At 41.2% G+C, this 14687-nt stretch overlaps 1 protein-coding gene across 1 annotated transcript in view; it reads left to right on the forward strand.

Annotated features, from left to right (window-relative positions):
• Window positions 1-49: 49 nt before the first annotated feature.
• Window positions 50-14687, forward strand: part of LOC116843325 (DNA-directed RNA polymerases I, II, and III subunit RPABC3) — a 57779-nt gene continuing 43141 nt past the window's right edge. The window contains exon 1 of the mRNA XM_032813678.1: window positions 50-189. Within this exon, the coding sequence (XP_032669569.1) occupies window positions 117-189 (73 nt within the window). The 5' untranslated portion in view covers window positions 50-116. The remainder of the gene's footprint in view (window positions 190-14687) is intronic.

Here is a 14687-nt window from a genome sequence, read left to right on the forward strand (position 1 = left end):
ATTGCACTTTTTGCGGCAAGTGCACAAGAAAGGGGCGCTGCGGTAATGTTTCACGGCCCTGCACGAGTGACTGCTCGGCCGGGTAACAGACTGCGCTGCGATCAGACGTGAGCAACATGGCGGGTGTGCTATTCGAGGATATCTTCAACGTGAAAGATATTGATCCGGAGGGCAAGAAATTTGACAGAGGTGAGTGTATGTTGTTGTTTATATTTCGACATATTTGCTCGGCTACTCGCGTCGACGATGTGCGCGCTACTTCGTCGTGAATATCATAGCGTTTACGCGAGCTACTCGCGACCTTGCCGATAGCGTCGGCGTGCACATGGCGGTCAACAGCTGAGCGCTCTTGATCTTGTGACGAGGCGATCGCGTGAGCTACGTTCGCGTTATTCGACGAAGTCGACGGTCGTCGCGATGGTTCACGTGTCGCTCCCGGGTCGATAGAACGACGTGGTCGCGCGTGTGGTGCGAATCACGTTGCTCGAGAACGTGAGCCGATTGACGAGAGCCGGCACGAATGGCGGGTGATTCGAAAATTCTCAAACGCGCACGATATCTTTGAAAAAGGCCGCGACGAGACGGTAAGGCAGTGTTCGGTTGTATATGTCAATCAAAAATTGCATGAAATCGCGTAAAATTGCGTAAATCCATGTTTCGTCCGTTGAGGGCCGAGATGGCGCGTGCGACGTTGTATCAAGCTGAGAGGCGAAAAGTATCCGTTCTTTTTTAGTTGAACATCGCACGTTGAATTTATCATGTTGAAAATTCATTGAGCTCTGCGTTTCATTAATAATCGATGAGGTTGTTTCAGCGCTCTCAATATCTAACAATGTTCCACGCGAGCCTCTTCGCAATAGCGAAGACGCAAACAATCGCTGAACATTTATTATTCTTCTCATACTCGCTTCGTCGAAAACAGATTTCGTTGGAAATTACGTTAATTTCCACTGCGACGATATCAGGAAAAGAAAACAAGCGAAGCTTCTATCGGTTCTTCGTTGTATACGCTGAATTTATGACTCATACTGTGACAATCGACTCGGGAATTTGTGTCTTTCTTCATCCCCTTGTTCTTCTACTTCCCCACCGTGGAAAAAATTTTTCGATTCGTCCGTGCGTATGTCGATGAATGTCGATATCTCCACATACTCATCGAACGATCTTGCGGCGATGCCTGCGGCTTTGTTCCACTTCACGTTTTTGCGCGCTCGTGGACCGCAAGACCGGGCTTTTTAGAGTGGCGTAGACCGGAGGCGACCATGACCGAATTCTCAGCCGGATTATTGAATCTTCGCTGTACCGCGCCCCTTCAGCCTTGTCGTATGAAGATTATCGACGTACTACTCTCTAAATTTCTTGGAATTAAATTTCACTCAAAAAATAACCGAGTGATGGCCGAGTCACTCGGAGTTATTTTTCACTAGAGTGAGTTCTGCACTCTGAATTGTCGAGTGAATATTTTCAACTCGAAATTGAAGAATGAATCTGATGCATTTTTCACCGTCAGGGGAATATATTCATTCCAATCGATTGAAACATTCGCTCATATGGAATCACTTTAATCTTGAGTGAAATATATTATTCTCTTGTAGTTTTGAGTGGCAGTATTTTTACTATCGCCTCAAGTGAAAACATTGTCACTTTTTACTCCAAAATATTTAGAGAGTATTTACAAACGCTTCTTCCAATACGTCGACAAAATGTATTGGGATTTCTGAGCACTTCCAATTCCAATCATTATCTAATTCTATTTTTAAGGAAAAAAACGATAACGACAATAATATTCTCTTGATTTTTTCATTTATCTCAATCGTAATTTTTTGCTTCTAATATTTCGGGGCTATCTATTAAAAAGCACTTTAGTATGTAGACAAGATGGTCCGTTAAATATAATATAGATTCGAGTAATCGACCGAAATATTTCAGTCTACACAAGGTTATTGCTGAAATTACAACTACAAATGCAACAAATGACGAAAATGGCGACGAATCGCTATCTCCGAGTTTGATAACCCAGATTGCTGACGACAGGTCTGATTTTCCGTAGCCCGGAGTTCTCCTCTTCCTCCTTTTCCACCCACCCACCCAACCTCTCTCTCTCTCTCTCTCTCTGTGTATGTGTGTCTCTCTCTTTGCGCGTCATCTTTCATCCCGCGTTCGATAAAATACGCTATCGTCGTACATGGCGTATATCGACCAGGGAAGCTCCTCTCCGTATGCGATTGTGGATTTCAAGTTGATAATTGGGTAATACCCGCCACCGTGCTGGTAGCTGACGAGCGAGCGAGCGTTGCGAAACGAGAGTACCATCGGGAGGGTCTCTCTCTCTCCCTTTCTCTCTCTCTCTCTCTTTCTCTGTATCTATCTATCTGTCCATCTCTCTTTCTCTTCCCCTTTCGAGAAAGAGGGATGGAACCAGGTAGCCCGTTCGCTTGCTCGCTGCGACCGGTCGATGCAGCAAGGATGCCCGCAGCAGCAGCACCGAGCAACACTCGCGTAATATGACGCGCTACGTAGCTAGCCTAGTAGGGTGGGAGGGTAGTGGGGCGCGGGGTAGGAGAATCGCTGCTGCGCGGGGAGCAGTGGAGCAGCCGGGACGTGCGAGGCGACATGCGCTGGTGGGGGTTGACACGGTCAAGGTCAGTCTCAGTTCCAAGGTCGCGGGGGGATGTCATCTCAGGAGGGAGCGCCTGGATATGCTCCTCTTTTTCTCGCTCGCTCACCCGGTCTCTCCTCCTCATTGTTTCTTTATCTCGGTCTCTCTTTCTCTCTCTCTCTCTCTCTCTCTCTCTAACCCCTCTCTCTGTATGTGTGTGTATATATATATATATATATATATATATATATATATATATATATATCCCTTTCACTCTTTCTGTTTCTTTCTCTCTGTGCTTCTCTACCCATCACGCATTCTCGGCCTTGCTTTCGGACCGAATCGTAAAGTGAGGCCGAGTACTTACACTGTATCTCTCTCCTCCTTTCTCTCTGTGTGTGTGTTCCATTTTCTTCTTTTTCTCTCCCTTTTTACACTCATGTGCGTTTAAGCTTGGACTCGTCTGTTGGTTGCTGGAAGCGAGTGGTCTTTATTTCTTCATCTCGCGCTTTACTTGCTACATAAGGCACGCCTCACGACGCGATGCACGAGGACACACGCGTGGAATTTCCGTTTAGCAAATACGCAGCTTTTAGCTGTAGGGGCAGGAGAAGAGGTCGTGCTGTTTTACATATGAACTAAACGAGTAAAATAAGCGAAATGGAACAGTGCTTAGAATAGCGCTTCACACGAGTCTCTTAAAGCGTTGTCTTGAAAAAAAGTATTGATTTGACGTTGCTACAAGTAATAAATCAATCGCGTATTGCATAACAAATTTTATTCTTTGGTTCGGATCGTCGCAGTCAACCGTTAAATTATCGTTATTTCAGGTCCATCATATTTACAAGATTAATTAATAAGATACAATATTTTCTTTCTATTTTGAGTGGTTTAATCCGTTGTTAACATTTGTAGCTTAAAGGTAGTATCGATGTGCATTCTTTGAGATATATCAACCGATATTTTTTTAATATTTATTCTGTATGTGTGTGTGGATCTAAAGTTATTAGAGATTTTATATTTTTTCACTCTAAATACCAATTTCACCTTAGAATGATGGTTGCGGTAAACTATCGTCTTTTAGAAATCCCCGCGTATATTTCTACTGATTTAATCACATTATTGGCGAACGAATGATGGCGATCGATCATTTCGCTGTGAATATCTTATAGGTCGGTCGAACGAGATCGAACAGTCATTAAGCGCGATAGTGAGCGCGATTAAAAATACCCACGGCAAAAATATCAGTTCTATTTTGAAAGTATAAAGCCTTAAGTTAATCACAAATTAAATAACACTAGTTTACCAATTTCACATCTTTTTTAGTGCAGAAAATGGAAACAACTTTTTTTAACGTATTTTGGTACACTGAGTTTGAATCTGCCGCTGGAAAATTTCATTAGGTCGAAGTTTTTAGATATAGCGAGTTGACAGCACTGTGATTTGCCTTACAATGTCATTGTATTATATAACCATTGTATTTGTTCACGAAAATATCGTGCGGACGTGTTGTTTTCTTTTAAAATTATCGTGTAAAAGTGTCAAGAAGAGCGTGTAAAATTAATCCAAATTATTTTCATTATGTTTGTGAGTAATATATTGTTAGGAAAAGGGACTGCTTAATCACAGAGAAACTATTAATTGAAAAAAAATTAAGAAACGTTTTCCAAGGATATTGGAACAAAACTGCTGACTGCACGACTACTGCTGGACATTTATACACGAAATCGATTCAAAGTCATATAAAAGAAAAATTGAATAGTTCTCAATAGTTCCAATGTTTTCTACATTCAATAAAAATTATATATTGTAAAAATTTCTTTCTTTATATCTCGAAAACCAGATCTGATAGAAATTTTTTGATAGCAGACTTGTGCTGAACGTTGAAAATTACCTTAGAAACAGTTCAAATGTTCTTGTATAAAATCTTGTAAATTAAGCTGAACGGACATATTAAAAATGATCAAATAAGGCCTGAACAATTGTTGAGTTAAGATAAAAAAAGACTGCAGTTTTTGAACTCGAAATCTTATTCTATTACATTTATCATATTAATATTACATGACATTTATCATATTAAATAAGTTAAGTGACATTTGTGGAATTGTTAAATTATAATTTTTTTATCTTGAAACATTTACATGAAAATGTTTACTTTTACTTGAAAAGTAAACATGAACATTTACTTGAAAAATTACTTGAACATTTGAACATTTGAACTTGAACATTTACTTGAAAAATTATGTTTTGCACGAATCAATCTTCACGTTAGCTTGTCTTTTCTGTTTTGATCGTCAAGACAATTGGAATAATTTGACCGGTGGACTCGGGAGCAAATCGCCGGCGGCGATAATAATTTCCTCGTTCTCTCCAAGAAACACGTATGCTCCTCCGCGTTATTTATAGATCAAGAAATCGTCACGTGCACACGTACTATACAACGTGAATGTTTCGCGATGCGCAGCCGAATTTCGTTGCGAACGATACTAACATTGCAGTTTTAAACATCTCAAAATATCTCGATTTATTTAGAAATTTGAATAATCTTGCTTCATCATCGATGTACATGTGTTAATTGCAATTTACTTACATTTTAATGCATCCAGCACAGCGCGCACCATTATATGTTCCATTAATTTTTTCTTCATCCTCTTCACCTTTTTCTTTTTTCTTCTTGTCTATCCATCTCTATTATGTTTTTCTTCTGTTTCTTATTTGCTCTCTTGCCTATGTAACTATCTCTCTCTTTTCCTCTTTCCATTTTATTGTCTTTTTGATAAACTGTGATTAGAACCAATATATTATGTTTGTCTGTGACAGTATTATCGGAACTATAATGTAGATAGATTCCTATTTTTCAAGAAAGCTTTTCTGGGAAGAAGCGTTTAAGTGCCATCTTTTTTGTAACATGGCTAATTTTAGCGTTTGTCACCTCAGTCAGGAAAATTGAAATGCAGTTAAGACTGGCTGCGAATTGAAGAATGCGTGAACTGTTGTATATCTGGCAGTGAACGTCTTATTGATCGGGACGCTTATGCTTTTATGTAACTTTGCGCGCGATCGGTTTAACAAGATCGGACTTGATGGCGAGTCGAATCGATGCCGTTATCGGGGTATGGCGGCATGAAACGAAGTGGTAACCTAATGGAGATTGGCCGAACGTTTATACACGATAAAATATAATGTGCAATGGCAGAGAGCCCAGTGGTTGTGATCATTTTGTACTCGGGAGATTGTGTACTCGCTATCACGCGAAAAGACTCGCTATTCCGCAGTCCGAAAATAAATTCGCGAGCCGATACGAAAATTTGTATATTGTCATAATTTCTATATATCTCCTAATGCGCAATACGGACGAAATTTGTTATTTCATCAGCTGCCGTGACTACCAAACGGTTTTGACGAAACTAGCACGTACACCGCTTCAAATTTCTCATTCCTTTTTCCTTTCTGCAAGTAATGTTCGTTTACTGATTTTATACGATTGTGACGAACATATTTCGAGCATACAACCATGTAGCTGTGGGGCAAAAACTTGTTGACTGTAGAATGAATATTGTTGCACACATTCGTTTGCAGAACGTTTTGCGCAGATTTTTTTCGATACAGTTTGAAACGGAGACAATGTCCAATAGAAGTTTTTTTAACTATTTCTCAGAAGATGAGTGTTCTTATTGAATATCAGATGCGTTTCAGAATGCGTCGAAAAACAAGTATTTTGCTTTCCAAGAGTACAATTGTGCATGTAAATATTGACACATTCTTTTTTCGATACGTTTTGGAGCGAAATGCATATATATTCTATTCTGCACACATTTATTTTGTCATACCTACTTATTTGACATCTTATATATATCAGTTCGTCATAATGGGTGATTGTGCAAGCCGGTAAACAGAGGCTCCCATTCTTACAGGATTGGATGTGTTCTGAAACGTATTGAAAAAAAAGTGTGTCAACGTTTATGTTTGCAATTGTGCATTGCCTCATGAAATTTAAAATTCTTCGTTTATTTTTCATTTTACTTAGAGATTTGCAGCTTTGGATGCACTGATATTCTTATGTGAGGTTGTGTTACTAAAACGTGCCATATTTACTCGTATAATTTTATTACATTTTTATGGTACAGATAAATTAAAGTGGCTGACTACATTATGTATTCATTTATGAATGCGAAAATAATGTACCCATTTTAAGAAGTTAAGGGTTAAAGTTCTCAAAACATATGGAGTTCATAGTAGATCCCGTCCAACAAGTTAAGGCTTCTGGTCTGTCGCCTCGCGACTATCCTGATTTATGACGTTAGAAGAGAGAATATGCATGTCTAAAATTCCTGCAAAGTACGTCAAAATAAAAATATATATAAGAAATAACATTTACAATCCATTAAAAACACCTCCAAGATAGTCTAAATACTGTTCTCTTGCTAACAGTCAATAAATAATCGTACAATTAACGTGACAAAATAATGAAAAAGTGTAGATTAAAAAGGAAAGTTGTATATTAATTTTACGGTCATTTATTTATTGTTAGAGCAAAAGGAAAGCGTTCAGAGTATTTTAATGGTGCGTTTAATTGATTAAATCATTTTTTTAAATATCTTTTATCTACTTTGCGTACTTTGTAGAAATTATAGGCATGCATTTTCTGATGCTTCTAACGTTATCAAATTTCGCCGCGAAGGACTAGGAATCTTAAGGGTTACTATAACAAAGGGTGATAAGAGTCGTCTCGTAGGACCACCGCGGCAGCATCATCGCCACGTCGAGCGGCGGACGCGAACCAATTTTTTCCATTGTGGCCGGCAACTGCGGGAATCATACACACATACATATAGCGGGAAGTGAACGCGAGCGCTCTCGAGTAGGTAAATGCGCGCCTTTGCGATTGGCCGCGGCATCACGGTTTGGCCAATCAAAACTCGCGACTGCGAACTTCGCGCGCGCGATACCGGCACCGCAACGCGAACCTTGTCATCAGTGCGAGGTAAAGTTAGCCACACACTTTTCGTAACAGTAACCGTAAGACGTAACGTAAGAATTGACCAATTACGATCGAGTATTCATAAAAATGGCGACCTTACGATTCGACGATTCTCAACATGATTGGTCAATTCTTACGTTACGTCTTACGGTTACTGTTACGAAAAGTGTGTGTGGCCAGCTTAACACGGGAATGGGCGAGAAAAATTGACCGATGAATATAAGCGCGTATGTAGAAACGCACGCAAATTAGGAATTCGCGTCGCGAGACTACCGAAAAGAAGTGCGACACACGTGGCTGTTCTGTAATGGCGAGAGAAAGAGAGAGAGAGAGAGAGTGAGTGAGTGGAACGGAGAGAGCGAGGCGGGCGAGCGAGTGGCGCGATAAGCGAGGCAAGGAGGTGAAGTTCGCACAGTAATAGCGAAGAACGGAGATAGAGGAAGAGCGAGAGCGAGAGAGCGCGTTGGAAGGCCGCTCGCGGATCGGTGAGTTGCCCGGGGAGGGGAACGGTGGAGCGGGGCGAGAGGGGGGGAGGTACCCGGCTGCCCTCAGTTTGGCGTTCGGTGTTGCTAGGCGCGAGGGCCACTGTCAGTGCCAAGGCGGCAGCCGGCAACCTTCTCTCGATCGCGAGAACCGAGCCAGCTCTCCTTCCTTTCTCAAATTCGACAAATATCGTTCCTTGTTATCCTCGCTACTTTCTCTGTCTTTTCTTCCCTCTCTCTTCTTCCTGTCTCTCCCGCATATTCTTTATTGTTAGCACACCGTCTCCATCTCTCCCGATGCATTTTCGAGACGTTCCCGCGCGCGCGAACGAGCGGCGCCTGGCCGCCGAATCCGCCGGCACTGCCTCTCGGTCCGCTCTCCCGGTCGCGTCTGCGTGTGTGTGTGCGTGCGGAAAAGAACGAAGCCGAAGGATGGAAGAGAGACACGCGAATCACGGGATGCCTCGCGACGCTGGCGGAGGATATACGACGCGCGTCTCGCCCGCCAGGCGAGATCTACGCAACTGCAGAAATCGTAGAGCGCGATACACAGCTTTCGTGAGTATTCTGCATAATGTGTTATGTGTTCTAACGAAATAGCCGTCGTGTTATCTATGGACGTTATACCGCTGTGCATTCGAACAATTAACGTGAATTTCTGTCATTGTTCCATCTTTTGTGACCACTGATTGGTTCCTACGTATTTGATGTGGAATGTGAAGTTTGCCCATTGATTTATATATCAAAATATATAAGGCCTAGTTGTACCAACATTATTTTGGGTTTAAGCAAAACTTAAACATATATTTATCTTTATCTTTCTTTTTAAATTAATGAAGACATACATATTTAAGTCTCACTTAAAATCAAAATAACGTTAGTGCAATCGGGCCTAAGTCAATGGGCAATAAGAATCAAAACTGCGGATCTAATGAGCACATATTTCTCATATAGAGTGAGATAATTTACATGTTAGAAGGGTTAATATTTTTAAAGGTTACAAATTGTTTGCCATGAACAAAACAATTGCATTTTTGCATTTTTAAGGGAAATATCAGTGGTGATTGTATGCTATAAACCTAGCTGAATTTATGATTAAATTCTGAACAATTCAACTCACATTAATCGAATAAAAAGGAAAAATACATTAGTCTGTAGATGTTATTACTTATCGTGGCTTAAACCGGTGTAAAATCGCAAAAAAAAACCAGGTACTCTCGTTAGCAATGGCATGATGAAATATGGAGAATGTCGAGTTATGATGGATTTGGTAATGCATTGCGCGTGGCGTCGCAGTCGATATCCGTATATTTCTCGGATCAGCGGGCTCAAAATAACCCACCTCCATAAAGCATTTGTCTCTAAGGCGCAGAAAATAAATATAATATGTGGAAATAACGGAAAGTTATTTCTAAAGAAAATTTGGAGGGAGGGAAATAATGTAAACTTACATACGCTATATATGTAAAATTTCTTAACGACACTTCGATGATCCGTGCGATCCGATCGCCACATTCCTTCACGTCGCAAATACGCCGAGAGGGCGAATTTTGGCCGTAGTTGTGCGATGTCGCGATACGCGGATTGGATATGGCCCCAAAAAGCGACTCGCAAATGGAATAGCGTCGCATATTAGCGCAAATGTATCGACATACCGCGAATGTTTTCCTCTTTATTTGAGGCACGGACGCCCGATGTCTTTCGACGATGACGCAAAAGGAAAGGTGTATAAATATTGTGTGTAATATTCTCATTTTGCCTGCGAATCGTGGAATAACACTGGTTATTCTTGTCTCGAGTTATCGACTTTGCATTACACCGTAAAAATGTCAAACGATAAATTCTGTACGACGAACAGTCGGAGTATATCAGAGTCCTCTTTAAAAGAAGCATCGCGAGGAAGTTGGAGAATTCACGACGAAACACTTGAGAAAACGATATCGATTTTTCAAGCGTTCAATTGAGACTGCCGGTAAAAACGTCGCTTAATTGTTCTCATTGCGCGAAGACTGTCTATACTCGCGACAACCGTAGTCGGACAAATGTTTTCTTCCTTATTTGCATCTCTGAGTCACACACGCGTGCTCTTGTATCTGCCGCTTATCTGTTGCGCGACCCGCCAACGCGCACTCGACGTTCTGTCTACGAATTTAACGGAATTTGAGCGAAAAATTGCATTTTCACTTTTTATAAGAAAAATATCATCGGTGATGATTGTTATGAATCTAAGCTGAATTTATGAGAAATTTTTGTGAGAAACTGGACTTGGAACTATATCAGGAGACGCGGTAGCGTTTGTCGCGCCAAGTATACGTTTAAACATTTTTTATACGATTGTGGTTATCGAGCACTTTTGGGACGTGTACAAAGTTTAAACAGTTAATTACAAAATATGTAATTAGCAGCATCGGTGAAACTAACCAATCGATATATGCAGGAAACTATGCGCGATAATCCGTTGATGGAGTTGGGATCGTTATTTTCATTTTAGCTCGGTTTCACGATTTGCAATCGCTGGTCGGAGCGTTGATGGAAGCGAAGAGCTCGTGAACAAACTTCACGGGTGTTGCGCGGAATGAAATTTTATTCATTTTATACGCGATTAAATTCCGTAGCCACTAGAAATTTTTCGACTCTCGCGAATGTATTGATTAGTTGGGGTGCGCGATTTCTGCGGATGCCAATCAGGTGCCCAGGCTCGCGTTCATCTCGCGAAGGATATGTCGATAACAGAATATTGGCGGACGTGCCGCTTAACAGCCTCCGGATTTGCCTCTATCTTTTCGCTCTCGCGCCGGGGAAGGTCGAAAGGTCGTCAATTAAATGGCGATTATTGCGTGTCTCACAAAAGAATCGCAAGAAACCTCTTCTAAAAGTTTGTTCCCAATTTTCTGACTTTTAACTAGCTTGACTGACGTTCAATGGCCAATGTTAACAAAATTACACAATCTCTCTTTTAAAACAATTTATTCTACCTTTATTCTCAATATTGGGGCCTTATTCTCGAAAAATATCACATACGATATTTTTATGAAAAGCTATAGTTTATGTTACGTATATTATAGCTCTTCATAGAAATATCGTAAGTAATATTTTTCGAGAATAAAGTCCCTGGTACAGTCGGTTTTATTTTTGTTTTCCAGGAAGTGAAATTACCGATACAGGCAACTAATTGCGTCATTTACATCAGTTGAAAAGAAAGTATTCGTTTATGTAACGGTACTATAATAGGATTGCATAAGCCAATCGAATAGGAACTAATTGAGCAAAAAAATGTTTAGGGAGTCTTTCTTACGGTCTCTTATATTTATGTGGAAGTTAACTGTCGAGTATGCTGAAATGCTCGCCAAGCTCTCAGAACTTTCGAGCACGTTCGCGGCCCCGACAACAATCTTTCGCGCCGACTGACAATGCGAAATCGTAAAAATACCGAGGTTACTGCCGCGAGCGATCCTTACTCGATTGGGCTGGTCGACGCTGAGCCGGCACACCACAGAGACATGACATAATCGGCGAGCATCGTTCGAGCCACATTTTTCCTTTTTGCACGTGGCGTGATTCAAAGACCGGTCCCCACCGCTTCGAGATCGTTTCCTCGGGCAGACGACCTTGAGACCAGCTGACAAACCGAAGAAGACGAACGATGAAGGAGGATTGCGCAACGGTTCGAAATATCGCGATTTTGAGTCCGGCCATTCGCAATTCTCTCGATATTCTTTCACAAAGATGATCCCGTTTTTGTTTTTCGGCGGAGAAGAGAATATTGTCGACGATAACGTGTTGTGCGTCGTGATGAAAAAAAAAAAAAACATTCTCGCTTACTACTCGGAGAGAATTTCAGTAAAAATTATCATAAAGCTTTGTAGCCGAGAAAATAGGTCGACATTCTGCAGTAATTCATTATCCTTTCATTTCACATGTGCTGCTAATATTTTAAGAACTGAAATGTGTTATTAGAACACCTGCTATGTTTCTAGCAAAATCTGCTACGTTTTTAGCGAAATTTATTATGTTCTTTAGTAAGATGGACTATACTGACAGTCTATTCTTGGACTATTAAAAACATGATAAAATAGAAAAGAATTTCTATGAAAAAAAAGAAAGCTGTATTCTTCTCTCTGTGTAAAAACATCTCGTCAACAATACTTCCGGTAAACAAATAGAAATATGTAGTTGACATTACTAAGGAACAATAGTCCTCTGAATCATTGAACACCTTCGATAGTGAATTGCAAACATAGATATTCCTCAGTAGTTTTCCCTTAACAAAGAAATAGGTCCAAAACTCTTTGATATTTAAGCAGAAAGAAAGAAAAGTACAAAGATTGTTGATAAGTTTTCTCATTAAGTTCTTCCTTAATCTTCTCCCTTGGGGATGCTGCATGTTTCGCGTTTCTACTTTCTCTACATCTCTTTCTTCGTCGAGTCATCAATATTCTTTCTTCGTGACTTTTTCCAAATCAATCATGTTCAAATATCGTCTTGTTGACGAGCAACCAATGAAAAATTTATCCGGCTCGCGATACAACACAGATGGAGGACTGTTTCTCTCGAAGGACTCTTGCGGTATTTCACGTGTTGGTAGGCGTATAACTCTTCTTGGCCACCGAAAAGGCGCGCGACTGGGTCACGAGGACGATCGTAAATTTTCATCTCGCGAGAAAAGAGCCGCTTTGCCGGGTCATAAAGCCACAAACGCGTCGTTTCTCGAAAGAGCAGCGAATCTTTTATGTTAGATTTATTTTCTGATGCTCAACGTTATTTATTTAACGCTAATCAGACACTTTATTCGAGAATTACAGTTTCGTGTTGACGGACAGTTTCAATTTCGAATAAAATAAAAAATTGTACATGTAGGAGAACAGAAAATGCGAAGGAAAAGATACAATAATCGTTCAGCTACGAACTAGGTTCGTAGCTGGATATTGAAAGAACACTAATCGATGCTGCGGATGTGGCGTTTAACTCTTGGATACATAGTCTCCTAGTGAAAGCTCGCGAAATTTCAAGTAGTAAAAATTATTTGAAGAAAATTGGAACATCGATTACTATGAGAGAATAGTTCATAGTTCTTATAAAAATTACGCAGAAGAAAGAGAAAATTTCATTGAGAGCAGTGGAAGTATGGAAAAGATAAATACTCCAAGAGAGAAACGCCCTTGTGTGCTTAAAAATTCACAGAAATATGTGATAAGACGATGCATATTCGCTGAAACTATATCAGGGGTGAAAACCGGGAAAGAAACGAAACCGCGCACCTTCTTCCTGCGCTTTTAATACGCCGGAAGGATTCTTATATACAATGCAATAATAATCGAAACGACGGCGCACGAGAGCCACTCACGCGACGGATCAACGAGGAAACAGCGATGTAATTTCACTCGCTGCAGAATAGAGAGACAAAGAGCCAGTCCACCACTGCCGTAGTTTGAAAGCGGCAGTAGAAAAGACGGTGCGATGGCGGGCCACGGATGGTACGGGGGGAGGTTGGAAGAGAGAGACGAAACGGCCAGGGAGGAGAGTGTCGAGAGGGGGTGGAAAGAGCGCCATGTTCGCCCTCTGACGCTCTTTTGAAGGTCAAGGTTTTCCGCCCCTCGGTGGCTGAAGAAGAGAGAGAGAGAGAGGGTGATCAGAGGAAGAGGTGGCGGAGAGAAATAATGAGAAAGAGCGAGAGAAAGAGAGGGAGAAAGAGGGAGAGAGAGACAGTGTGATGGAGAAAGCTGGAGACAGAGAGAACGACGACAAATGGAGTGGAGGTTGGTTCAGCCGTAAGAGGGACGGAGGGGGCCAGGTTGTAGGGAATATACGTGGGTGTTCGGGGGTGGACTATAGGAAGGGGGGGTCTATAGGGGTAGCGAGAGCCTGGTGCCCAGTATTTATAGCGCTAGCGAACTGGTCGATAACGGATAGCGACACTGCGCAGTTGGGAAACCCCGCGTCGAGCCAGCCCACGCACGTCACCCCCCTCTTGTCTCTGTTCCTCTCTCTCCCTCCCCCCTCTCTCTTCCTCGCGCTTGGTCCTTCCGCCGCTCCGCTCAACCCCTTTCTCGTCGGCTCGGTCTTCCCCTCCCCTACCCTCACCCTCCCACAACTTCTCCGTCTCTCTATTAGCAGCTTAAATTCAATTTTTGCTCCGACGCAGAAAGTAAACGTTTAATTATCTATTGTTTCGTCCAGCCTTTGCGTATAGCTTCTGGCCACTGTTGCCATATTTCTCGTTTTCTTTATTATACAGCGTTATTCTTTTCCTTAATAACGTTTTATTTTTCTCCTTATTTTTTTTACTATTCCCTTTAGTATGTCTAAAATATTATTCAGCATTTTTAAAGATATACGCGTATTTATAGATACGTCCCGGAAGTTTTAAATAAACCGTCAGTCTCCCGAGCACTTTTTTCTTTTGAAGTAAACTTTGCTCGAAAAATAAACATAATATTTTTTGTTAAATCAAAATCTTAGCTGTAAAGCTCTATATTTAGCATTATACCTAAGGGATTGTACACATACTTCGCGCAAGGCGTTTGAAAATAGAATTTTCTTCGTGCGTAAACGATAGCGACTTCATGCTTCGTCGCACGTCTTTAGAGAATTTTTTGTACATTTAAGATAGTGATCGCGTCATGTG

The sequence above is a fragment of the Odontomachus brunneus genome, unplaced genomic scaffold (genome assembly GCF_010583005.1).
Source record: "Odontomachus brunneus isolate Ranch 3 - 2012 unplaced genomic scaffold, Obru_v1 Obru_scaffold_031, whole genome shotgun sequence".
Classification (NCBI taxonomy): Eukaryota; Metazoa; Arthropoda; class Insecta; order Hymenoptera; family Formicidae; genus Odontomachus; species Odontomachus brunneus.